Source organism: Dermacentor silvarum, chromosome 11 (genome assembly GCF_013339745.2).
Source record: "Dermacentor silvarum isolate Dsil-2018 chromosome 11, BIME_Dsil_1.4, whole genome shotgun sequence".
Taxonomy (NCBI): Eukaryota; Metazoa; Arthropoda; class Arachnida; order Ixodida; family Ixodidae; genus Dermacentor; species Dermacentor silvarum.
Genome location: NC_051164.1, coordinates 80,594,104 through 80,621,021, shown reverse-complemented (window position 1 = coordinate 80,621,021; position 26,918 = coordinate 80,594,104). Strand labels below are relative to the sequence as shown.

Below are 26,918 nucleotides of genomic sequence, written 5' to 3'. Positions count from 1 at the left end.
TGTTCGATGCATGGTGACCCCCACGAGCCTGACCGATAAACGAAACACTCCGGCAAGACCACCCCGTGCCTAGCAGAGCCTGCAGCACTTGCAGGGCGACTGAAACACACAGCTAACACAGCTTCAGAAAAGAGGGGAGTGTGGGAAGGATCACGCTCGACGAAAGATCTCCAGCAGCTTTGCCTCAATACTACCCAGTACGCTTGCTTTCAGTTTTCAGAGTGCGTTGAGGGCCAGAGAGTGCCGTTACTTTCGCGCTCGCGACCAGATGGCGCCACGTGCCCAAATAGCGCTCGCTTCGGCTGCCTGCGTGCGATACACGCCTGGAAGGAGGCTTTTGCCGGTCGAAGGACGGGCAGCGGAGAAGTGCTAGTGGAGTTCGCGCACTGCAGTTCGAGTTTACGCCCTTCTGACAAAAGAAACGCGGAAGCCAGTTCCCTTATCTCCCACTTTTTTTTTTGCGGATAACGCGCCTCGAGTGCCAAACCGGCGACGGGATATCGAGATGTGAGCCAAGTGGAGCGCAGTGCGCGGGTCCCTATCGCCCCGTTCGCGATGTGCTGTAGCAGCAGCGGAGGCGACGGTGTGGTGCTAGCGGCGCGAGCGGTGTGTTTTCATGCCGACCCTTCGTTCGATGCGGCCAAGAAACAACGCTACCGTGACGAATAACGACCAGGAGTGAACGGCGAAGGTCGTCTCGGCAACGTGTTCTGTGGTCGCAGATACCTCTCCTGGGGCCCAGCTCGGTGCCATCGCTCGTTGCAGTCGCTCTGGGACGCCGACCGCCGGAGCAGCGTACTCGTATGGCGATTTCGGGCCCAGGGTTCTGAGCTCTCCGTGGGTTAGGGTTAGTGCTCTCAGAAGGTTCTTGTCTGCACTTCACCGCTGTTCTTTTTTATTTTTACTTTTTTTCCCCTTCATTCCGCGTTCGAGGGCTTGCACTCTGCGTATAACTGAAGCGAGCTCGGAAACTCGAGTGCGTGCTCATCAAACGGCTCATCTTGTGAAACCAGTGCTGCCGTGTCGACTCCCTTCCACACTGTTTTTGCTGCTTTCTGGTGCGAACTTTCGGGAGGGGAGTGCGTGTTGTGCCGGTGTTTTGTTGTGATCACGTTGTCCACCCGGGTGTGTCTGCTTTGAACACAGCGATCAGATCTCGGATGGGCTCTTCGTTCGACGTCCGCACTTCAGAGACAGCGAACCACCACCCCAAATGAGTGTGCGGCGAGCACCGATGCAACCTGTGAAAATGGAAGGTAATTACGCATGCAAACTTTCTCCCGTACTCGGTTAACGCGTTTTTCATTATTACGGCTCGCCATTTCAGCTGGATCGTTTGTCGTAGCGGGCTTATGAAGGGTGTTTTTTCTCTTTTTGTTCGCTATTTATTTATAAGCACGAACTAAATACAATCTTAATGACCCCCCCCCCCCCCCCCGGCCACATGAATCCGCGATTATGTAATGTGTGAAGATTGGGCAGGTCGTGACTTCAATAGCCATATCATTATGCGAAATAAAGAAATAGGCATCGAGAAAGGAAAGAGCGCGCTAGTTTTAAAATGAAGAAATGCCCATCATTTATGTCATTGCCTGTCGGTATGTTCCTTGTTATCGCGGCGATGTACTTGATAGGTGCATAGAAGTCAACCAACGTAAAACACGCAAATTATGACAGCACTTTGACATAAAAGATGGCCAGTCTTTCGCGATCGGACAGCACGTCCACCAGCTGCCTGACTTGGAAATCAATCTTAGATACTGCGATATCCTTGCACGCAGGGATGCCAGTGGAAAGTAACGGCATTTCTCGTGACAGCGGCGATATTTCACGACGTGATTAAATTCCGCCTTTATTTTCTCCAGTCACACAGCCCTCTATACCGCACGTGCTTGTGAGACCGGCGGCCTGCATCGGCTCGACATGTTTTATTAAAATCACGCTCACCGGATTCCTCGCAGCGCTCTTCTCAAATTTCGCATGCCAAGCGCGCGCGATCGAGTTTCGGACGCTCATGCCGGTCCCGACATTTTTTTTTTTTTTTTTTTTTTTTGCATGCATGTGCGCACTACTTGGACCCATGCCCACATTCTTGACTCGTCTCTTGCGCTTTTCTTTCTCTATAACTTGAGCAGAGAGCGACTGCGCTCTGTTCGTCATCTTACACGTCAGCTGCAAGTCACCGAATCTACATCCTCTCGAAAACATCGACGCGCACAACATTACTGGCATAAACCTGCGGTGGGACCCGCAACTGTCGCCAAATGAGCGAGCGTCAACGCAAGAGCGCAACCCGCGACGTCCCATATGGCTTTTTTTAGGAGAGGGCAGCAGCTTTTGCGGTAGTCTGGACGATGGGAAAGGGTGACTATTCTTTGAGGGAAACTTCTCTAGATGCTCTTCATTCTTCTTTTGTGTCGCCGCTTTGCTTTTGTTGCGAAGGTGCCGCGCGAGTCGCCGTCCGCAGGCATCAAGGCCGCAGGTCAGTCACCGCCCGCTGCCAACCACCACCGCTGTTTGGAATAATGCAACGCCGTTCTTATACGGCCCCTCGAAGCGGCCGCCAGCCAGCAAGCCCCCCTCGCATGCCCTCTCCCACGCCTCCTTCCTACAGTCGTCCCCTCTAGGGACAGTTTGGAGAACCACGACAATGCCGCTTTCGAATTTGTTTGCTTGATTTCTAGTTTCATTCCTGTTCCGCGCAAGTGTCAAACTATGCTTGTGGATCCTACGAAGCCGTGTTTCCGACGTCGTTGAGTGACGGGTTTGCTCGAGTTCGAGCTCCGAGTGACCACGCGCGCTGTGTCGGCGGCTCGTCCGGTCGATTGCAGCATTGGGGGTGCCAGCGCACGAATTCCTCGCTGACCAGTGCGCGGAGACGTTGAGCTTTTGTGCGGGCCGCGGACCTCTTAGGCCTAGCGGGTCTCGTACGGACGGACCAACGACTTCAGTTCGAAGCAGACGCCGCATTCCAACGAAAGACGCCGCAGCTTTGGTCTTGTTTCGGGTGCCAACGCCTCGAAGGCGTCGTGTTTATGCCAAGTGATGCGGCCTCCACGGACTAAGTTCACGCGTACGGCTGGGTAAGTTCTCCGGCCCGTTTTGTTGTCGCCGTCGAACCGGCTTTTTCTCCGTGCGTGACACTCGATGACGTTGCGTGGCGCGGCGAAAAAAACTAGGATTCCTGTCGCGACGAGTCGGGAAAACTTTTTTTGTTGGGTCTGACCTCAAAAAACCGCAGCCCCCGAGGGCGCGGATTTCATCTCCGTGTCCTCGGGACTAGCAACGCGGTTTCGTGCTTCTTCGTACTCCAGCTTTCTTGTCGTGGGGAAAAAAAAAAAAAAAAAAAAAAAAAAAGTTATCTCGCTCGAGCGTGGCTTCGGCCCGTGCGTTTCAAACACCTGACAGCACCTGTAGCGTGCGCCGTTGTGTCCATTGCAGGTGCGTGGGAAAATTGCGTTTGCGTTCAGCTGATTTGGAACGGCGACTTCGGCGCATAAGTTGTGTGCAGCAGGTATAATTCGTATTTTGTGGCCAACTTCTATGGAAGTATCCGTCATCGCCACGGGCAGCTTTTCGGTGTCTTGTCGCACACCTTTCGTAGAAATAACGATTGGCATCATCGGTGTCATGTTTGTTGAAACTGAAACAAACATGTTCGCCGCCTTTTTCGCTGATCACATGCAGAAGAATCGAAAGCTGGACAAGTTGGTACATTTTGGAAACTAGTAACAAAAGACACAGCGCCTGTGTTGCGTCTTTAACTGTGCTTTGTGCGCTGTTACTAGTTTTCGATCGCATGACTGATGAACAAAATGAAAGCCTTTTATGAAAGGCGCCTTTCCCGGCCGAGCTGCCTGAATATTCCTAAATATTTGCCATCACAGAGTGCAGCAAAGTCAGTGAGCTATTCATTGGGCTTTTTCACGTAGGGACATTTGTTTTTCAACTCGCAGGGTCAAGTTGAATAGTAAGTCGTTTGGGGGTCAACTTTGTCGAATCCAATATGGTGGTGGCTTGTTATGGCAATGTGTCAGCAAACTCATTCTGCATTGGTAGTTTGAATCTATCCTTTCCACTGTTTCCACTTCTGAATGACCACTGGCTCTGGCTGATGTCTTGCATTGTGAAGTGTGTGACTGGCTGAACGGAAACATTGTCTTGTGCTGCAGTTGAATGGGATCCCTGTCAGCTCCGCTTGGAGAGCACAGCACCATGCCGGCGAGCCAGGATGCTCCACTGTCGGAGCCACCGTTAATGCACACCTACCCAAATAGCTCAGCAGCCAGCATACTCCAGTCTGTGAAAGAACAGGTGAGGGCTGCAGCCCATTGCCGGGATAAGTGGTATAGTCATCCACGCTTCTTTCTGAAGTGCTTGAGCATGTCACTGCAGAACAAACAAGAGTAATAACACAGCAGCTGCAAGTTCAAGATACAGACAAACCTTGTAACAAAGTTGCATCTGGTGCGAGAATACCTACATTATGTCCAATGTTTGTCACAAGCGTGTATTTGTTACACGCTGATATCAGCGAGATGCATTTTATATTTACTTTGTTATATCTGATCATTTGTTGTTCTATCCGTGTTTGTTATATTGAGGTTCAACTGTACTGGGCTGAACACTGTGTTCTTGTGCCCGGGCGTTCGTTTGGAGTCTGCTGGTCACAAGTGTCATCTCTGGAAACGACCATCCACACAGATGTCGATTTCTTTGCATTGAAGCACACTGATTCACTACTCTAGACCGAAGTGTGGATGACTGTGCTGCATTTAATGCGAATGTGATGGAACTGATACCCGTGCATGCTCGCAAGCGGATACGTGGCTGCTCTTGACTTTATTTTGCAGAGGCAAGAAAAAAGCACTTGAGTAAATGACACCCTTTTTAGTTTGGGAGGAAGCGGCTACGCATCAACTTCTGCGTTGCAGAGTTATGTGATTGCCAGCAACACAGTAGACCGCTATAGCTGGGAAATTGAAACTGGGACTTTTGGGAGCAAACAGCCCTCAACACGGGACATTGTGTAGCATCCCGTGTCCTCATGTTCTGTGTCTCGTGCTTAGCGTTGTTTGCTCCCAAGCCATGTTGCATTATTGCAAAAACCATGATGTCATCACTAACTTCCCTGAAAGCTCAGCTGTTTTCTTCCAGATGCATGCTGTGGATCATCAAGGAGGGTTTATCTGTGATTTGTCTACAAAACAACTGCGTGAAAACCTGATGAATTGGTGTCTTGGTTATAGCTCCTTACCCCTACTCGTAAAGCGATAAAAGCTCGATTTCGATAAGCTCTGTTTAAGTACGAGGCAACACACCCTTTGGCATTGTTATGACATCAGTAACGTTGCTTTCTTTGCTTCATGATATTCACAGTGCGACAGCAGACTTAGGATGGAAAGGCACGACGGAGACAACTGCTGTCCTATGTCTGCTGTCGTACTGTGCACATCATGCATTACCAACTAGCCCGATTTCAGACTATGCATTTCACTTGGATTGACCTAGCTTGCTTGGGATTTTCTCGCTGCAATTTCCTCTGCGCATTCTTCTCTTTCATTATTCTTGTCAGAATAGATCATGGGGCTTATGACATGAGGAATATTTCCTATATTTGGCATTGTACGTATCAAGGACAACCCACAACGTGCCTCCTACTTCAACGAGAAAATTTGGAGGATACTTATGCTTCGTCTTTAAGAGTGGAACGCAATAGCATTCCAAGATTCCTGACTGCTTTTCATGCTTCCCAGCAACTGCAGCTTATGTAACCGTAATGTTTACTGGGAAATGGTGGTAAACGCTATGCATGGAGGCGAGCTTTCTGTTAGAAATGCGGGTCTTGCGTGGGCCGAACTGCCAAGCACAAAACTGGAAGTGGGTTTCACCTCAAGGCCACCTATGGCCTGGTTTGGAATTTGTACAGGCAGCTCTCGTCATACGTGAACCATAGACGTACATTTCATTTGCTTTACCTCACCTGTGTGACACCACTGCAGCCGGAAATCTTGCGTCGGTCTGTCTTCTCTGACTGTTCTTTCAAAAGAAAGTGGTTCGCGTGCCGAACTTATGTTACGTCGTCCTGTGTTCCTGCTCTAAACCAACAAGGGATGCTTGCTGCCTGTCATTCTAATTCAGTGTTGGCCGAAGACATTTAGCCCAAGACTTCGTATTCAGTATCGAAACTCAGTAAGAAACTATTTTTTTTTTCTTGTATGTTGCCTGTAGACAACATTTGTCATGAAAGGGTTAACCCAGATGGTGGAGTGCCACGTTTTTGGAGACACGAGAGAGAGGGAGGGGGTCAGCCTTTGGGCAGAAGCTTTCTATGCTGTTGGATCTGCAGGTGAACATCAACAGCACAGACATGAAGTTGGAATTTATGCCATACAATGTAAATTCGGGCTACATGCGGTACCACAAGTCATATGCCGTGGATGGCGCACGAGCAGTAAATACGTGGCGCAATTACAAATGCCACCTTGGTCAAACTTACCAGAAATAGGGGTACCACTGTGGTAAATCAGTATGCAAAGTTAAATGTGTGTGGATCAATCACAGCCTTTGTGGAAAATTACCCACTCAGTTGCTAGACTTTCATGCGGCCGTTATTCACAATGTTGTGCAGAGGCCTCGGAGAACTGTGTATAAGAGAGAGTTCACATTCAGTGGAAATGGGGGTCATATTAAGTGTAATGTTTGGGGAAACTTGAACATTCCTAGGTTAATTAGCAGCTTTGCAAATAATTACCGACTTCTCATTTTCCCGGTATTTTCATGCATTATTAGAAGTTCGTAAGGTTTCCCCGGTGTCATCAGTGAACTAACTGATGCACCTTGTTTACATGTCGTGAAAGAAAGGGCGAGGTTATGGATATATGTAGGCAAAGTTCAAAGTTGATTGCTTAATTGGGGCCTTTGCAGTAAATTAAGTATGCAAGTGCACTAGAGCGTTATTAGTGTTGACGAGTGCTGCAACATTTTGCCTGTTGCCCATGCGAAACTACACATGCCACCGTGATACAAGTTAGGAAAAATTAGGGAAACACTATGGGAAATTTTTGTATGCAGTTAGATGCATGTGGATGAAATACAATCCTTGTAATATGTTCCTTTACCAAGTATGCGAAAGCATTTTTAGGCCATCTTACACTAAGTTTTCGTGTGTCTCGGAAAGATTATCAGTTACTGAGCTTACATTTAATGAAAATGGGTAAAATATACGTAATGTGTGGTGGAAACTTTAACATTCTTGGCTTTATTAGGCACCTTGCATACATCATTGGAGAACCCTTGTTTTTTATCTATTGTGTATGCATTAAATGAGTTTCATAATACATTACCACGGTGTTCTTGGGGAACTAATCAAGGCAGCTTACTTATAATTGTTTAAAGTTAAGGCCTGGTTATCGGTAATGTTAAGAGAAGTTAGAGGCGTGTGGAGTACTTATAACCTCAGCAATAAATTACATACGAAAGTGATGTTGAGCTATAATTGTGTTTTACAATCAGCACACAAAATAGCTCGTTGCCCGGGGCAAACTGTACACACCACTGAGGTCTAACTTAGCGAACTAGGGGGAAACACGATAGCTTGCTTAGAAATTAAGTGCTTGAAAGCATTTTATGTGGGCAAGGTTTCAAACAGGCGAGTCAGATGCAGCCAGTGTTTTAAGGTATGTGGTTTAATTCAGGAAACTGAAATTCTTAATAGGAACTGCTTGAAAGAAACAGGTTCACATTAAATTGAGTTCTAATTCTCCATGGTTGCATAAATCTGCTGTATCTATTTTATTTCTTGTTTCCAATCATACATGTGCTGCGTGCACTACTTGGACCCATGCCTAAATCTTGACTCATTTCTTATGCTTTTGTTTCTCTATAAATTGAGCAGCAAGCGACTACGCTCTGTTTGTCCATCTTACGTCAGCTGCAAGTAACCGAATCTTCCTGCTCTGAAATATTGATGCGCCCCACATGGCATAATGCCGTTCTTTAGCTTTTCCAGCACTTATTGTCATCATATGCCTTAGGTCAGAATGAGTGTATTGGTTTGATGCATAAAGAGCTGTCCGTACTTATTGCCTTAATTACATCGGTCCCTACATTCTTATTTCTTGGCAATACAATTTGCATACATAGTTCATGCTGGAGTCATTTGCGACTGCCCTGATTGTCCCCGAGGGCAGACAGTTGTCATTCCTAAACACACCGTCAAGCTCCTTTATTTACAGTGTAGTATTGTGCCCCTCAGGTTGATGCAGCCACTGCGAATAGGCAATGTATACTTAAGTATAGAAAGCCATTGCATACCTGTCATCTGGGATTTTAACTGCAGGTGCAAGAGTGTGCTTTGTAGCGTGTAGCCTATTTCAGGAAAGGCATTTAAAAAGGCAAAAAAAAAGGGGGGGAAACCCAGAGCGTAGGCCTGAAATTTCCCTAGTGAATTTGGGGTGATGGGGGGGGGGGGGTGGCATGCAAATTTAGTTTCTGACTCGTCTCTTTGTTGGCGAGTCTTGGGTGGATCGTGAATGAAGCAAGCAATGTCATCTTGCTCACTACCCTTTCTTTTTTAAATTGGATTTCTCATTATTCGTCATTTTTCTTGCTTTTTTTTTTTTTTTCTCAAAGCAAGCTGTTTCCGCAGGCAGTGACCTTAATACATGAGTGGCGTCCGTGCAGGAGCTGAATCTCATTTGAATTCATTGTGCGGTTCAGAGGCCCACGGTATCGCTACCCACCAGAAAAAAAGAGAGGAAGATGACTGTTTAAAACTTCAGCGTTTTTGTTTTCTTTCTTTTGTCGAGGCTGAAGAGAAAGGAGAAGCACCAAGGTGTGCCACATGCTTGCGTTCCATTTCTGCATTTTACGTTCCGTTTCTGCATGTTCTCTATTTACTGAACCGCTGGGAGGAGGATTACTTTTTGCCAATGCCCTTTGGTTTCAGCTGAGCTCAACAAGAATTAGAGCTGTGCTAGCATTACTTGTTCAGCTTTGGCCCCTGCTCAAGAAATGTTCTGCTTTCACATTGACTTTTTAACGGTTTGGTGGCTGCCTAGTTTTTCAATAAGGATTTTCGCTGTGACAAGTCATTTAGTATTTACTTATTGAGTTCTGAAAAAGCCTGCAAAATGGAGATGGATTCATAAAATGGCAAGTTGGTATCTACCAGACTCGACTGTAGCCCAAATCTATGAAAGAAAACTTAACGTCTTTCATAGAAAGCTAAAAAAATGTTCTTTATGCTACTGTCTGGTGCATGCCAATCGCAGTAATTGGTTGTTGCTTTCGAAATCAGTACTTTTGGGTCACTTGAAGTGTAATACAAGTATAATGCGCAAAATACAGAACAAGAAGTGGATGTCATATTGTATACTGCATGTGCTACCGACTCCTGTTCCTGTGGGCCTGACCTTCCCACTTTATGTGTCGTTTTCCAGTCAGTTCCTGTCTCTGGCATGTGGTCGGTGCATTTGGAGATTGACCGAAGAAAAAGAAAAGGCAGAGGGGGAGAAAATTAACTAAGACTTGGGAGCAATGATTGATGCAAACACTGCACTTCTGCAACATAGTGTAGAAATATAGCTTATTTAGGATTAATAAGCTTGTTCTCAATTTCACTTGCTGAAAACCTTAGTGCAGTTATGTCGAAAGCAGGTTGCAATAAGTTTTATTAAGTGAAGGAACATCTACTGACCCGTGTGCTGTTAGGTCGCAGTTCTTGATTAAATTTTATTCGATCTATTATTTACAAATATTTTGTCAAATTTTTCGGCTTTTCATGACCATTCTCGCTGGCATCTGCTGTAATCGTTTTCTTGGACTGGATGTGCTTCTCGCTCAGTTTTTATCACTTTCTTGCTGGTGTAGTTCTTGTCCTATTGAGGTGACCGAAACTCACTTTTTCATACTTTGTGGCTGCCGCACTGTCTATAACTGATATTGTTCCTTCACATGGTGGGTCGTTCAGAGCTATCTTTGCTATAGCCACTCCACATTATCATTTCAGCCTCCTTTTTTGTGCTTATTTGCCAGTCGTGAATCTTGGACTGCTCTGTAAATAGTGTAAGGGAAGGGAGAATGAGATTTATGTAAAGGTTGAAGAAGAAGCTTAAGTTAGCCATGATCTAGTTTAGCTATCGATGGCTAGCAAAAAATCAGGCGCCACTTGCACATTTTGGAACTTCCTGGATGTGTTAGCAATTGTGTGGAAATGTGCATCTAACCATTTTGGGGTTACGATTACCCATTGGGGGGGGGGGGGGGAAGAAAGAGCACATATGCCCTGCTCTTGTGCAACGATATGGTATCATCACTTGGGATCACATACTAATGTTATGATATTGGATTATTGACAATGGGGGGTAGAGTTACGGGCGTACAATAGCTCGCCCTTGTGATGAGCAGGCGTCATAGAAACGCGGTTCGACTAGTATTCAGGTCACGATGTTCTCCGCATTGAAGTGACTGGACGTTTCAGAAAGTCGACGAGGGCTTCCGCGCGTATGTGATCACCCACACTTATCTCATTGGCTCCAGCTTCCAGTGAGTGCCGCAGTCGCCTCGTGAATACGAACGAGCTGCCCCCCCCCCCCCCCCCCTTTTTTTTTATTATTTGATCGCTTGCTACCGTGCGCTCGGGTGCATTTCACGTCGTGTGGGCATCAATCGTCATTGCTCTCCTTCTGATTCAACGGGAGATCCTTTCTTTTTCTTGATATCGGGGCTGCGATCAAGGGTGTCGAATCCTCGTCGCCGTCCATCATTCGTCGTCTAGCTCTCTCTCACACACACACTACTCGACACGCAAAATCGAGGCCACGCAGACCGCAGGCGCCGCTCTCGTTTAGTAGTTCCATTCCTCGAAGTGCTTCTGTGCGAGTGTGCTGTCGTCTTATGTAGAACGCGAACGCGGCGCGTGTCGGAGGCGGGGCGTCGCTCCTTGGCGCTGGCTGCACCCCACTTAATAAGCAGTGACGACCCCACCCGGGCACCTATACAAACACGCACACGCCCTAGCTTCTCCATAGGTGCGTCGGATTGTATCAACAATGAAGGCACTCGGGTCTGTGTACGCGAGGGCAAAAATTAAAAAGAATTAGAGACATCTTGACTGAGAAAGTATGCTTTGAAAGCTCCGTTAATTTCGTGGTATGAAGTTGGCCATTAGGACATAGAGTGGGGGATCAGGGTTCCATTTTCTTTAATTTCCCTTAATTTTGCGCTGAAACCCAAGTGCCCTAGGTCGGTGGGACGTCACAGATTTCAGCATCTTTTTTGTGTGTTAGTTGGGCCGTTGTGGATCAGTAAAAGTTCAGTTCAAGCTTTGTTTCTTTTAGAAATTGAATTAGTCTATCTTTACCAGCGAAAAGTTAACTAGTTCCGAACCGACCCCTTGAAAACGCATGACGTCACTGGCGTGCTGGTGCGGGAACTTCAATGGGGCGTCGCCACCTGTCGTAGTTTTTGCGTCTTTTATGACCCTATCAAGGCTCCTCTAGCGGCAACTATTTTATTTATTCTAGAGTGGTATAATTTACTAATACTGCTGCAATAATTTTTCTCTTTAGTGTCCCTTTAAAGGCAGTCGGTACCTTCGGCGGTGGCCCACACAAAATAAAAAGTAAAGTTCGTGTACCGCACTTTGGGTGCACGTTAAAGAACCTCAAGTGGTCGAGATTTTAACAAGAACCCTCCACTACAGCGTTTCTCATAACAAACTGTAATGTTTTTGAACATTGAACCCAGAATTTAATTGAAATTTGAATGCAAGTCATGCTACATCACACGGAGGAGGAGATCGAGAAACACGAGCAGTATACCACGAAATGTACGAAGTGAGCTGTATAGCAAGTAGGTCCAATAAATGTGTGCGCGTGCGTGTTTGGGAGAACGGGGTGCGCGTCCAACAGCTGCCGTCCAGCTGAAGGGGCGAGGTTCGAGGGCGAGGCCCGGTTCTCCGTCGCGCGTCTCGGCTGCTCTTTGTTTGGAGACATAAACAGAAAACGTGTCTCGTCGTACGAAAGCGCTTATGGGGTGCAAGGGGGGGCAAGGAGATGTAAGCGACGGTATACGGGAGGAGACACCGTTGCGTGTGTGTGTGCCTATATGCTACGCCCCTCATGGATGGCCGGCTTCCGTACCGGGAATAAACGTTCCGCGGAAGGCTCTCGGGCGGGAGGGTGTGGCGGTTTCGAGGAAAGCGATTTCTTTTTCTGTCTTTTTTTGCCAACCAAGCCTGTCGCGGACGTAGAGAAGACTATCGTATTTTTAAGCACGTAAGCCGCCCGCGCTCTTCGATATGGAGCTCAATATTAGACAGCTTTAGATTAGGGTACGCAAGCGGCTTGTGTACGGTACGCTACTAGAGGTCACGATACTGCGCATGCGCAGACCACTACGTCGTTGTCTGCACATGCGCAATACCGTGGCCCCTAGTTGCTTACGCAAGCCGCTTGCGTCCCGTAATTTAAAACTCTATTTTGTAACGTTGTTTCACACGTATAGGTCACTGCAGCAGTCAACTCGAGTGCACCGGCAGTCCATGGGTTCGTTTTTGCGACGACGTCACCGAAAGCAACAGGAAGGATACAGAACCTTTTATTTATTTGTTTTGTACATACTGCGGCCCTGCAAGGGCTAAACCGAATGCGAGTGCAATGTAAAATGCATATCACCGGGAATGTAAACATAAAGAAAAGCGCTGTTGGGTCATCTGTGGTGGTGGCATGTTCTGCCTAACAGTTGCGGTGCTCCGTGCGATGCCAGCACGCAGTCGTAATTCCAACCCGCGCAGGACCCGAATCCTGCCAGTGTCCGTAAAAAGAAAAACAAAATGCAACTGGGCCTCTTCGGCTGCCACGTGCGGTACTATTTGCTTCAGTTTGTGCTGGGTCGTCTGCCGGGGTGGCCTCTTTTTCTGCGGGTTTCCTCGAGTTGCAAACGCTGCTCTTTCTACTATTCCGCTTACTGTAGCTGCTGCTTCTGCTGCTGCTGCTTCTTCTAAAAAAGCGCTTCTCCTAGCGGGAGTTTGTGCGTGACTGCTAGTGTAGGCGCTTAGATTTCCTCTCGGTGCGTAGTCGTTATCTTTACCGCGCGTATTGCCGCCGGGCTTGCTCGAAGGAAGAGATGCCAAGTTTAACTCTTTTTGTCAGGGTTGTCCCACTTGTATAAAGTTTCGGGACCAAGCGTGACTACTCGAAAAAATATGGCCTCGGGCTTGTCGAGTGGCGTGCCGAATGCTTCGCTGACGCCATAAGTGGGACAACGGACGCGCTGAGAAGGACTTTGTTACAACGAAAGTCCGAGTTATTTTTCTCCGGTACACGCATTGATAGTCGGAAGCCTGTTTGACTGGGCAATGTGCAAGCGGGCAAGAAGTAAGAAAGTCGCTCCAGTTCGTGGCTGCTTGACAACTTGCTGTCGAGGCGGGCGTTAAGCATACGTCATTTTCATGCCAGGAGGGGTCAAGCAATCGCATTCACCCCGTAGCTGTAATACTAGTAGATGTAGTCGAGAACATCAGCGGTGCTGACGTCATCTCGTGACGTTGCGCTAAACCAATGTTATCGCTACGCGTGTCGCACTGGTGAATGGAAGGCTGTGTTCTGGTTACGCCGCTGGCGTTAAAGTGAGACTGAATAGGAATACAGTCGAACCCGGATATATCGAATCCGCATACAACGAACTGTTGTGTATAACGAACAGCTGTAAAATCCCCTCGAACATTTTTGTATAAAATCTGTATTTTACATATCGAATTCCCTATATATCGAACTTTTTTGTGATCCCCTTCGGATTCGATATATCCGGGTTCGAATGTATAAAGCCCAGCTTGAGTGCTAGTTACGTCTCGGAAAACCCCCCAAAAAGCCTTTTTGGAACGCTATAAACGCCTTCTTCAAACCGGCAGCATTTAGCATAGCCTTAAACAATACTCCAACCCCCGTCGCTACAGTCAAGACCGTGTCGTCATTGGGACAAGTCGTAACAGAAGCCAGCTTTCTCGGCCGGACAAACGCAAATAGTAACTACAACCCTAGAGTAACAAACGCGATCAACAGTAACGCGTGCTGGATAGTGTGAACGGTCGTTGCAGCTTGACTCAAGTGAATTGCACCATTACGCTTTGCCTTATGACTACACCCTGCTGTTTACAACGCTTCGTCGGGCCATCCCCGTCTGGAAAAACCGCTCCATCAACAACTAGAAAAAAAAAAGGGGAAAAAAAAAAAAGCTAACCCCAGCGCATAGTTAGCTGCGCACGTCCTGTTTACAGCTGGGGGGCGCGAAGTTTCCGACGCAGTTTCCTGGCAGGTGTGTTGCGACTGCGCAGCTTCCTCGTTGGTGCACGCGCACTTGGCTCGCGTCAGCGCAACGGCTGTCAGATTCGTTATCACCTTCTGTTTCCGCGTCGCGCAAGGATCTGACGCGTATAGTTTATAGGTGCTATGAATGCTGTATACGCGGAACCCAGGTGTGCGCGTTTCGCGATAAGGATACGTTCTGATATGTTCTTCTTGATATTTTTTTTGTGTTTTATGTGTTGGCAAGCAATACTTGTAGCGCCAACTTCCAGCTTTCCGTGTGTCGGCCGCGCGCGTTTGTGCTGAGGGACTCGCCCGACTGTGTTGAGGAAGAAGCGCGCTCACGTGACTGGTGTGATGGGAGAGAGTGTTGGAGGTGGCGTTAGTTGCTGCGCACGAAGATATGTAAAAGGCTCTGCAACGACGTTGTTCATTTTCTTTCTTTCTTCTTTTTTTTTTTTTGTCATAATTCCAGGTGCTGCTTCAAGTGCCTGTTACAGGCAAATGGAAAGCTGTTGCGTATCCTTACTGAAATTAAAAGCAGCCTTTTGAGAGTCGGAGAAGGAGGGCGTTACCTTTATTCTAACGAAAGAAGGCGCGATACGGGACACGATAAGCAATTAATAAAATGAGAATAACCACCACTCGGCTTTGGCTGTTATAACGCAAATAACGCAAATAAAGGCCTGTTGTAGAACGCATCTCCTGTTCATGCCTCGGCGAACACGTTTTGTCTTGCCAAAAAAAAAAAAATTCTTTTTTAAAGCAATCGCTACCCTACAGACGTTCTAGTTCTCTCTTTATCTGTATCCTTGTTCTCACGGCGCCAGCTATTGCCACCCGGCCGTACCTCTGCTGATAGTGCAACGAGATCGCAGGCTTTCACAAATGTTCTGCTTCGCTCGCGCATTCCTTCCTCTTTAGTTCGGCATCGCCGACGTCTAGGTCGTTGCGTGTGGGTGCGTGGGTGTCGTTCGTGTGTGCTTCGCGCGCTGCAGCTCCTACAGCGACCCCGAGCTTCGCGGTGCCCTTCCTCCACCCCCCCCCCCCCGACTGCATGGAGCCGGTCCGACCGTCCGATATCGGCCTCCGTCGTCGTGCCTTCCAGATTCCGGCCAGCATTAAGCGCGTTCCAACCCCCACGCGTCCCTCCTATCGTGTGCACTGTGAAGAAACAAGGGCCGGCTCCTCGGTCTTGCGCAAAGGGGATGCCGCGTCGCTGTCGTTCTTTGGAGCGCCCGGGCGCTCGCTAGCGCCGCTCCGCGCCGTATCGCGCTGTATAGTTCTGTGCACGGCGCTGAATAAAGGGAGAAATGGCCAACGCGTACAGCTAGCGGAACCTGTCGGCCCCGCATAACTAAAGAGATCAGTGGATGTATTCTGCGACGATCACTTCGGCGATACTACCGCCTTCGCGTGACGGATAGTGCTCAACCAGCCAATCAGCTGATCCAGTTTTGCTCAACCAGCCAGTCAGCGCGCGCCTGAGGGCGATAGTATTGCCGAGGCGTCACTATAGATCGCCGTGAGTGAACGTCGCATAATACGTCCCCAGAGTGAATTTATAGGGGTTCTACAAGGACATCTGTGTCTGCGCCTGCGCAGCTCCGCTGGTGCTTCTTTCTCAGAGACGCGTAAGGTCCGTTAAGCGTGCGCGAGGCCTCTGGCGACCGCTTAGGTCTCTCGGGCGAGACCCGATGTTATGAGGCGATACGGCGCCTGGGCATTTTTTGTTGAACCTGCCGCCCTATGCGGCCACTGTGCGCGCCGGGCCTCTTCATGCTTTGCGCGGATGCCATGTAGCCGCTTGCCGCCATTTCGATGGGGGCCGAAATGCAAGAACGGCCGTGTACCGTGCATTGGGGGTGCACGTTAACGAACCCCAGGTGGTCAAAATTAATCCAGAGTCCTCCACTAGGCGTGCCTCGTGATCAGACGATGGTTCTGGCGCTTAAAAGCCCAGAATTTGGTTTAATTTGTAATTAGAACTCGAGTAAGGTTTTGGAAACCAAGTACGGTTTCTGGGGGCCTTCTGAACGTGGTCGAATTAAAGGATAGATCGAATCAAGCGTTACATAAGCAATAGACTCGGTTAAGTTTAACTATAGGCGAAGTGTATACGTACGAGTGACTTAGATTCTTCCGGTCTCGTATACAAGATAGCTGCGACCGACCGGAAAGGAAAGCCCGAGCTATTTCAAATCAACTGATGTGATTATATATATATATATATAGCTAGGACCACCGCTTGGGATGCGTTATATCTCCTTCCTTCCCGGGTGGACCGGCCGCACTGCACGGAATTGTATAACGAGACGAAGATGCAGCTGCGGCCTCTCCCTTACTTAGCGAACGAGCTTCAGATAACCGCGATTTATTCGATTGAGCAGGCTTTATCCGTCCTCGTGCAGCGCGTGAGGGTTGCCGAGTTCGGCGGCTTCGCCCTGCCGGATGCGCGACGCATCGAGACAGATGTGGGCACCTGCTATCGGACCGGCGCAGCGTTCGAGTGCGGTTTGGGTTTTGATTGCGCACACTGGACACGCGCGACGTTCCGGAGAAGGGGGGGGGGAGGGGGAGGAGGAAAGATAAAAGGCAAGGAGCCGGTCGCCCGCCTCTCAGCTGCAGTCCTCTCTGGGCTACGTGTTCCGTGCCTAGCTTGCCGGCTTCGCGAAGCGATGGCCGGGAGATGCAGCGCGAAGTCTTGGGACGTGTACCGCGTGTGATGATAGTCTGCGTGCATGTATGCTTATTTGTGATTCAGCAGCTGGGTGAAGTCAGGGCATCTGTGTAAGAAGGCATGTACCTCTCCGAAATGGAGACGTCTACCGGATGTCTACGGCGTGTGTGTATGTTCTCGATGGCAGATGTTTTGCTCCACAGCTGCGCGTTGTAACGAAGTCGAATTATCGACACGTCGCTTATTGCGAACTTTTTAAAAATTGTCATTTACAATATGCTTGCGAGCCCTTTACGCGGGCCCGTGCAGAAATTGTTTTAAGTGAATACGCGCGAGCACGAAACATCGAATCTCTTAAAAAAAAAAAAAAAAGCGTGAAATCAACAATCAAGATTTGGTGCGATGAAATACCCGTGTTGAGCGCTTCGCGCCAAGTACACGACAAGAGGAACCGCAGCAAGTGTCAGCACTTGCAGCGTGGCAACAGGCAGTCATCACTTTATTTGTCGCCAACCGGCTTACTTTTCTGTTACATTGAACGTCTATTGCACAATGAGAATAAGTACACTCGAAGTGAAGCGAATGTGTGCATGTCTGGGTTAGTGAGATGTGTGCATTCATTTCGGTAGTACACATTTCCTTAATAGAGCGCGTTGCTGGGCTCGCACTTGCAGGTTAAACATGCGCGCACACCTTAGACGGGACCAAAGAAGGTAGCCACGTGACAAGCGCTCAACTAAACTGTAACTCAAAACTAAAGTTTATTCGAACTGGTCAAGCCAGGAAGGTGTGCAGACCGCGCCGCGCACAAGTTGCAAGGAACATCGTAGTCATCTTGCAGTGCATAACAGCAACCAGATCACAGGATTCTTGATAAAAGCATATAAAAAAATCCTATGCTGATGGTACTGCGCAGAAATTAATATACTTCTCTGACACGGCTTACAAGTGCGGAAAGGATGGAGAGAGAGAAATGAAAGGTTACGAAACATCGCGGACACGCAACGTCCCTACCATCCGGGGCCCTTTTGCCCGTCTTATATACCCGTCGTATGGCATAGCAATCCCTCTGTTGATCGGCTTCGTATCGACAGTATCGGTGGGGTGGCGGCCCGAGATCGATGCCGAATCGATAGCCGACGGGCGATGTCGCGAGACCCGACAACCTTTTCTTCTTCTTCCCTTCCTCCCTCTCTCGCCCCTAAAAGTTTTAACTCGCGTTGTCACCGGTATATATACGATTCTGTTGTTCCCATCTTTCTGTTCTCCGCGTCGTCGTTGGAAGATAGCTGTACGCGGCCGGGGGCCGGGGCTGCCGCTGTCACAGCTTATACACGCCGCTGGTGACAAACTGCTCGCCCCCCGTGCTTTGCTGTCCTCGTCGATTATTGGCGGTCAAACAAACTGCGAGACGAACGGGGGGCCGCTTTGGCAGACGCGGAGGCTCCGAACGAATCAATCACGTCCGGCGCGCGCACCAGCTCTGCAGCACCCCCCCCCCCCCTCCTCCTCCCTCTCTCGTCGTATCTTGTGGACCCCGGCTCGAATGACTAGCGTGGCGGCCTGAGCAGATCTGACGCTGCGACCAGAGGTGCATCGGGGGGCGTGTGTATGTGTGTGTTTGTGTAACTAAGCAAGCTTGACGGCTTTCGCAACGATCTCTACCTAACGATCACTGCCGCGAACCTAACCAGATAGTCTCTCTCGCTCTCTCGGTGTCCCAGAGCTGCTCGGTTTGCTCTAGTAAACGTAGTTACTTAGCCGAGGTAGGCTTCCGAGTAGGGATCTGGGCATGGCGCTAGAGGGGGTAAGGGGGAGGCGCGATTCGACGACGTATGGATATCTGTGTTGCGTATACCCGCCATACCCAGGGTGTTCCTATGCTATAAGTCTTAATACCTTTTTTTATGTTTATAAACGTCAGGTAAGAGAGTCTGTATATACCTTATACTACTTTGCCTAGCTATAGCTATTTAAATGAAGTTTGTAGCATGTATACACATCCCTAAGAAAATGACAGTTCAGGGGCTTTAGACAGCAGTTAGGTATTGCGTGTATGTGTTTAGTCTAGAAATTTGTTCATCATTTATAGGAATGGGAAGTGAATCTGTAAAGGTGGTTGCAGATTTGTCGATGTAAAAACATATTTGTACTTAACTCGATGCTCCTCATATAGACAGTCCAGCGGCTTTAGATGGCAGATAAATATCGCCTGTTATATAGTCTGCGGATGTCTGTTGGATCATTCTTAGAACGACAAAGTGAGTTTGTGAGGGAGGTTGCTTATTTTGATAGAAACGACGTTTCTGGAAAACCGGCATAGACTCGCCGCCAGCATCGAGTCGAATCCTTCTTCTGCTTAGTCTTTCTTTTCTTTTTCGATCGATGTAAGCGTTCGATGAAGCATTTGGTCTTATCGCGGAGTTATGTTAGTATATACGGCTCTTAGCGCCTGGTTAGGTGCACCCAGCTCCTTACCCGCCCCCATGGCTCTCTCGCTTGCAGCTTTTCTTTTGTTTTTTGTTTTTTTTGCCGATGGAGAGAACATCACGCGCTGATCCCCGTGATCCTCATGTAGTTTCACGGATCGAAGCTCTGCACCATCCCCGATGGTTAAGAAGAAAAACAAGCGCTGCTTGTTGCGTTCGAACAACGCACCGTGACTGGAAGGGAACTGCAGAACGCGCTTAGAAATACACGCCAAGAAAGATAAAATGGCTTCAGTCAGTGTTACCTTCAATCAATGTTAGGGGGATGTAAGAAAGAGAGATGGGCTGGGCTGAGAGAGAGAGAGAGATCGATAGCGTCAGAACAAAGCGTGTTTGGTGGCGAAGCCGTCCTTGTCCGGGGAATTGTAACTATACGGGATCGCCGGGTTTTTCGGCGCTCGCGGAAGTGAGGCTTTCGTCACGATTGATACACTTCAGTGCTGCGCATTCCGAATGAATGAGATGAAAGTGCCATTACGGGACGTTTTCGGCTCACAGTGTTATGATTCAGAATGAAAGATATATAGAGATGTAGTGTGATCGAAGTTCAGCGTTATCATACCACGGGGGGCGTTATTGCGATGATAGTGGCGTTGCGGTGCCTTCGAGGGCGATGCGTACTGTAACTTACATTAGCGAAATGAGGTGTCTGTCTCGCACCTTTGTTCTCGCTTTCACTCAAGCTTAACGGAACCTTTTTTTTTTTCGTTTTGCCAGAATCGATTGTTCTCCTTTAATTATCAGCTCGTTACATTAAGTTCCATCTCTGCGCGGCTACCACGGCTGTCTAGTTACTCTTACTAGTATAAGCGCATTCGGGCCCTTTGCCGTAGGTTTGTTACGAATTTCTTCGTTGTTTCCTATAGGCTTGCTTTTGATCGTGGTAAAGTTTTTTTTTTTTTTTGTGTGTGTGTGTGTGTGTGTGTGTGTGTGTGTGTGTGTGTGTGTGTGTGTGTGTGTGTGTGTGTGTGTGTGTGTGTGTGTGTGTGAAGAAAATACTGTTATATACGTATTGTCACTCTCACTAGTTACCTCTAGTACCCGAATGTTTATGTCCCGCAGGCAGGGTAACGTAATTTAGAGAGAGAGATAGGAAACATTTGTCTTAATGCTTCGGTCTGCATTTCGTGCTCTTTTTCTTAATTACCTCTGCCATCGATTTTATGTACGCGAACCTAATAATAAATAATAACATAATACAGCTATCGTCGGAAAGGAGGAAAGCAACGGGCCAAAGTTATATAGCGTCCTATTGATTTATGACAGGTTTTTACCCGCTCATTTCTGATTTTGTTTTTCTTGAGATGAACCATTTAGCCAAACGTGCATGAAATTATAATCCTAATTCACGAAGGTCGTTTTTCATTCGGACGAGACAGACTTTCACGTAATTATTGCTTTATTGAACTGTCCGCTTGGTTTCGGCTCGAGTCGTTCGGGTTGTTTTGGGAGGGCTATCAGCTACGTTGGCCATCAATTGTACACTCTGATTGGCTCGCTGGGCGGCTACGTACGACCCTCTCTGTTTGGTTCAAGACGCGAACATGGAGGCACACCCTGGTCGCCCAGGCTGCCGCGATAAGGTTTTAGGAAGCGTTCAAAGTGCAGCCGACCGTATGGGTACTAGAATAATGCGGGCGAGCGCGGCATTGACAGGGGCTTTTCTCGACCTTGATTCCTTATCGCGCGTCTCTCGACGAACCGCGTTGGACGTGCACGTCTGGAGAGCCCCCTTACCTCTTATCGCTGACCAGTTGGTGCCTCGGTACTGAAAGTCAAGGGCGGCCAGCCACTCGCCGCCATCTATATCAGCGGACGGCTTTAACTTTTGAACCTGCATTACGTGGGTTCGATTCCACGCTGTGGTAGCCGCGCCCCGATGTATGGTTGGAACGATAAAAAATCAAAATTAACAATAACAAGCACTTGCGCAGAGATTTAGGCGAACCTTTAAGAACTCCAAGTAGCGCACGTTTATCCGGGATTGACGGTGTATTTCATAGCCGCCGGTGCAGTCAACCCCAAAGGTTTACGGACCGCGCGATCCGAGAAAAACCGCAGCCTGGTGTTCGCAATTCCAGCCTGTACTATAGCGTATGCAAACAAGATAACGTTGTAAGATTTCAGTAAACACGGCCACAAGCTGCTCAGACATTCAACGTTTTTCTAAATCCCGCGTTCCTTAAACTTTTGCGGTTGGCTGTAGCGGCTCTCCTTGAACGCTTATAACAGCGCCGCAGTTAACCAGAGGCCTTCGATCATCAGTGAAACGACTGTGAACGACGCTTGTACCTGCAGTACAGTCTCACTCGATGCGCAGCATTAATCGGCGTATTTCCTGATATAGCGTGCACTTTATCGTACGAACTAGCCCTGCAATACGGGTACCGCAATTACAAGAGAGAGAGAGAGATAATTAAAAAAGAAGGATGCAGGTACAGGCGCGCACCGGAGTGCCTGCCTTTATACATCTTGCCACGTTCTCTTTGTTCAACACTGTTGCTGTCGGAATTAATGCAGGCTTGCTCTCACGTCATGCGCAGCGCAAGAAAGAAACAATAGAGAGAGGAGAATACAGAAAACGCGTATACAAAACAGTGCGTGTGGCAGAGGGGAATTGGGCGAGTCCTATATATTACGAAACGTATAATTAAGCCTTCCATGACCATGCGTTTGCGAACCCGCCCTTTCTTCTGAGGCTTGTTTACTCGCTGTCCGTTCAGTGCTTCCCTTAATGATTTTCATTGTCCCGCACTCAAGCACTTTCGTCGTGACCTGTTCCTCGTTCTGCTGGGGGAAACCTGCTTCGGTATATATACTGCAACGTTATAACACGCTCCTTTTCGAAGCCGCCAGAGAATGGAGAGGGTGGGGGAGGGGTGAGTCGTGCCCTTATTTGTCCTCGCACTTAACCGAGGTCCTGACCCTTCCTCCTCCTCCCCTTGCCTCTACCGAGGGAACGGGTAAGCCCCAGTGCTGTATACGTGTGTGTGTGTGGAGCGCAGCGAAGTGGGACCGTCCGCCTCTGTACTCGAGGTCGCCGAGAGAGGTTGGGCGGGAGTCCTGCAATGGTCGAGGCGTCCCTAATAAGGAACGCTAGCTAGCGCTGCCCCGTTTCTTTCTTTGCCTTACACACTTAACCCTACGGCGTTGGGGACCTATACGCTGCTTTAGTTGCAGGGCTTTCCCCGTATAACCGCCAGGCTGCGACGGCGGCACGTAATCGAGTTTGCGCACTCTCCTATAGCGACAGAGGGGAAGGCCGGGGGGAAAAAACTGGGGGAAATAAGGGGAAAGCGCGTGTATATAACTGCGGTGTCTGGTAATTGCGCGCAGCGTTAGGGAAGCGACGCATGCGCGAAGGACGCGTTGTCCACGCTCGGGACGAACGGGGAAGCACGTTCGGTCACTTTGTATTGGACTCGCCCTCGTTGGAAAGAAGTGTGGCCAGTTGGGGAAAGCAGGGGGAGGGGGGGAGCGGATAAAGGAATGGCGCGTCTATAGTATATACACTGTGCCCTCCCCAATTACGTGCAGGTTTAGATGAGCACGCGACTAAAACCGCTGTGCATTAGGGACGGTGGGAGCACGCCATCCCGAGCTGCCGTGCATTGTATACCTTCCCGCCCACGCATACAGTGTAGGCTGTTGGGAAAGTTGAGGGGAATTAGGGAACGGCGCGGATACGTAGTACCCCAAGTAGCGTGCACAGTTGCCAAAAGGGGTCTCGTCGCGGACATTGTCCACTACATAAGGAGGGCGGAACACGTTCGAGCACTTTGCGTATCGCCGCTGCAGCTTGCGTATGAAGCCGTGTGCGAACCGCTCTTGGTCCAGCTGTGGCGAGGCTGTGGATGTTTCGCTTTGTGTGCGTGTGTTACCAATCCTCGCGCGCGTGACTTGGTAATATCGGGTGTTTACGATGCCGGCCCTGCCCGCGCGGTATATCGGCTTGCAGATTACGATAGCGGACCGCCTATCTTCATCTAACTTGCGTGCCTTTCCTTTCTTTAACGCTGCGCGCCCGGTACTACCGGGTCACGAAATCTGCACGAAATAAACTGCAATAGCTTTTTCTATAACTACGGAATTGCAAGGAAAGTCAGCAAAGCAGCCCTATGAGGCCGTCGGAACGCGCAGTCAGACGCTCTACGGCGCAGTAGTGCAGGAACATGGCAGAGGATATAACGAAGATTGTAGGCACTAAGCTCGGATTTAGCGAAGTATCGGAAAATAATCGGCTATAGCGAAGGAGTTGCACCGGATACAGTGATGGCGTTTGCCAAAGTCGTGGACAGATTTCGGGCAGTGCCAAAACGGGTCTTCTAGGACTTACGAAGAGTGTGAAAGCTCCCTTTTATATGCAGATTCGCTGTCTTTGATGTACTGAGTTGCTCGGATTGGCATATGTGCGAATTCCTGAACGTAAATGATTTCCTTGTTTTTTTTTTTTTTTTTTTTCGTACTCACTCTTCAAATGTGTTCGATTCCATGTTCATCTGAAGCGAATAAACGAAAAGGCGGGTCGGTGAAAACAGTATAGCACTCGTTTTACTTCGCTAGTTGAAGCACTATTGCATTCATCATCTCAGGAACCTAGTCCTCGAACCCGTCGTTGTTAAATAAAAAAAAAAATTAAGAATGCGTGGGGGCTCCAGGGTGGTGAGGCTGGGAGAACGGGATCATAGAACCTCGCCGGCTGCGTAAGAAATGGCCGCGTGTCGGGCGGACCAAACCTGCTGGGAGGAGCCGCCCATTTGTAAGCCACTTGTTTGTGATGTGGGAGGGGGAAAAGGGGCAGGTAAGGTTTGTTTGCCTCCCCCCCCCCCCCCCAACTGGGGAAATTGGCAGAGGTGGGTGCCTGTTTAAACACGCGTATGGATGCGTCGACGCGCGCCTATCAATTTTCCCGTCTCCGCATCTCGCCTTTCTGTTCTGTGTTTCCTTGCTTTACAGCTTCATGAACGCACCTTTAATCCGACCTCCCCCCCCCTCCCGTCTCAGCGAGGGCTCTTGTCGCTTCTTGTGTACACGCCATACACTTCCATCGAGGAGCATGGGAGGTTTTGGGGGGATGGTGGTTGTATCATTTGTCCAGTCACCACCCCGACCCGTGCTCCCCACTCCTCTCTCCGTTTGGTGTCTCGCTATTCCCTTTCTTTCTTTCCTTGAGGAAATATGAAGGCAGGAGGGAGAGATAGAATGCTCCCATTCAGTCAGTGTGCAGTGTGTGGACGGGTTGGCCCCCCCTTCATAACGGCGCGCTTACGTCATTCTCGGTTACTCCCCCTCTTTTTGTGTGTCGCTCTAACGGGAAGTGCTGGCCTAATTCCTATTTACTGCGGTTTCTTTCGTTCTCTCTATTTCTCTACCTGCTCGCTTGTCTTGTATATATCTCCCAAGTGGAAGGAGCGCTCCGCGAACGGTTCATTTTTCTGCGGTTGGGGGGAGGTGGGGGGGGGGGGGGGGCGATGAAGCTGAGAAATGTACCCGGAAGAAGAAAATGGTCCAAATTTGCCTTCTCTGAGTACCGGGGTCAACCGACATGGGCCACTCTTCTCTTATGATAGTATGCATAACGGGCAGGTTGGGGAGGCTTGTTTTTTTTTTTTTTTTTTTTTTTTTATGCGGAATCTGCGACAAAGAGTCTCCAAGTATAAAATTGAGAACGACGGCGCGAACGTTCCCGACTTCGGCGACCGCTGTGAGTTGCAGGTGCGTACTGTTGGCGAGTGTGCAGAAAAAACAAAAGGAAAGAAAAAAAAAAGCACTTTTAAAAACGTGGCGGTCTTGTCCCCGTCTCCATTCTCATCCGTAACTCTCTGGTGCTCCAGTTTGCAACGCTCGCTTTGCCTGTTTTAATTTGTATTTTTTTTTTTCGTCAGCGCTTGTGCTGGTTGCAGGTATGCGCGTCGTCTACATGATATGCGGACAGCACGCACGCAAGCAACTGGTGCGGGACGCGATTTTGTTCCTGTGTTAACGTTTTTTTTTTTTTTTTTTTCAGTGTTTTCTTGCAGTTTGTGGTTACCTTGTGAAGCGGATATGCGTTCGCTTCCTAAAGGTCAAATGGGTGTCTATCGACTTCGGGTGGGGGGGGGGGGGGGGTGAAGAAAAAAGACTGCTTCGGCTTCCACGAGCAAAACAATTTAGGTCGTCTCTTTGAATGTTGTGAACCAGTCGCGGAAGCTCGGTATAGCTAACGGGCGTTGCGCTGCCGAGCACGAAGTTGTGGCCGCGGAAACCGCATTTAAACAGTCGTGCACGTTAACGAGGCGGTCAAAATTATTCCGGAGTCCCATTGTCGTACTACGACTGGCTTTTGAAGCGGACAGGAAGGCGAAGGTATTTTCTACGGCTATTTCGCCATGGCATCCGAGAGCTATCCGGCCCACTTCACGCTGTCTCCGTTCAAGCCACTCCCGCGTGGGCGCCGACATGCAAACTACGGCATTCGCGAAAGTTAAGCCCGGCACATGCACCAGTTTCCATAGGTCGCGCACCATCTGGTACCGGTTGCAACCCCACAGAATCCGTCGACGGAGGACGCACTGGGCACGAAGCGCTTTCTGTCGAAGGCTGGTTTCGTGATGGCCATAGAGGTCTAGGTCGCTTCATAGCTGCACCCCTAGGTATTTATACGCTGGGCATGTTGACACTCTTGCATCACCCAGCCGTATGATGGCTTCGTCTGTACCTGGACCCGCGAGGTGAACAATCGCCGTTTCCTTGCAGCTGAAGCGGAGCCCAAGGCGTGCTAGCTATCTCGGCGTGGCAGATGTCAATCAGCGCCTGAAGGTCTTGTGGACCCTCTGCCATCAACACCAGGTCGTCAGCAAAGGCCAGGCCTGGCAATTTGCAATTGGCATTGACACCAGCCGTATTATACCGCAACCTGAAGCCGAGGCCGCCGCTGAGGAGTTTCCGCTCGACGCTGGTCACGTACCAGATGTACAGTAGCGGGGACAACGGGCATCCCTGGCGCAATCCCCTCATGACCCTGACGGGGTCGGACTGTACCGATCCGAATTTGCCAATGACCACGTTATCCGAATATAGGCGCCTTATGGTAGACAGAAGCGGTCCGGGGCAGTCCCTTCTCCGCCAAACAGTCAAAAAGTGGAGCATGGGGGACGTTGTCATAAGCTCCCTCGACGTCTACAAAGCAACATAATAAGGAGCGTTGTTCCAACCTGGCGATTTCTATGCACTGGGTGAGGATGAACAGGTTGTCCTCCAGCCGCCGGTTTGGGCGGAAACCGTTCTGCAGCTCGGTAAGGGCGCGTTTCGACTCGGCCCATCCACTGATCCATGCCTTCAGTATTCTTGCAAACAGTCTGTACAGCACACTTGTGACAGCACACTTGTGACAGCACACTTGTGACGAAGTAAACGCGCGTGACGCCATCTGTCGCCGTTTTCCGGGAAGTTCGAGCGGCA

The 26,918-nt window shown here is 49.1% G+C and overlaps 1 protein-coding gene across 11 annotated transcripts in view; it reads left to right on the top strand.

Annotated features, from left to right (window-relative positions):
- The first annotated feature begins 311 nt into the window (after positions 1-311).
- Positions 312-26,918, top strand: part of LOC119432996 (armadillo repeat protein deleted in velo-cardio-facial syndrome homolog) — a 129,699-nt gene continuing 103,092 nt past the window's right edge. For 7 of the 11 annotated variants that reach the window (XM_049658990.1, XM_037700138.2, XM_037700136.2 and 4 more), the window contains exons 1-2: positions 2,209-3,083; positions 4,173-4,314. In XM_049658990.1, the coding sequence (XP_049514947.1) occupies positions 4,177-4,314 (138 nt within the window). In that variant the 5' untranslated portion in view covers positions 2,209-3,083; positions 4,173-4,176. Of the gene's footprint in view, positions 1,257-2,208; positions 3,084-4,172; positions 4,315-26,918 lie in introns of those variants that run through there. The other 4 variants (XM_037700137.2, XM_037700140.2, XM_037700139.2 and 1 more) reach the window with 4 other exon arrangements.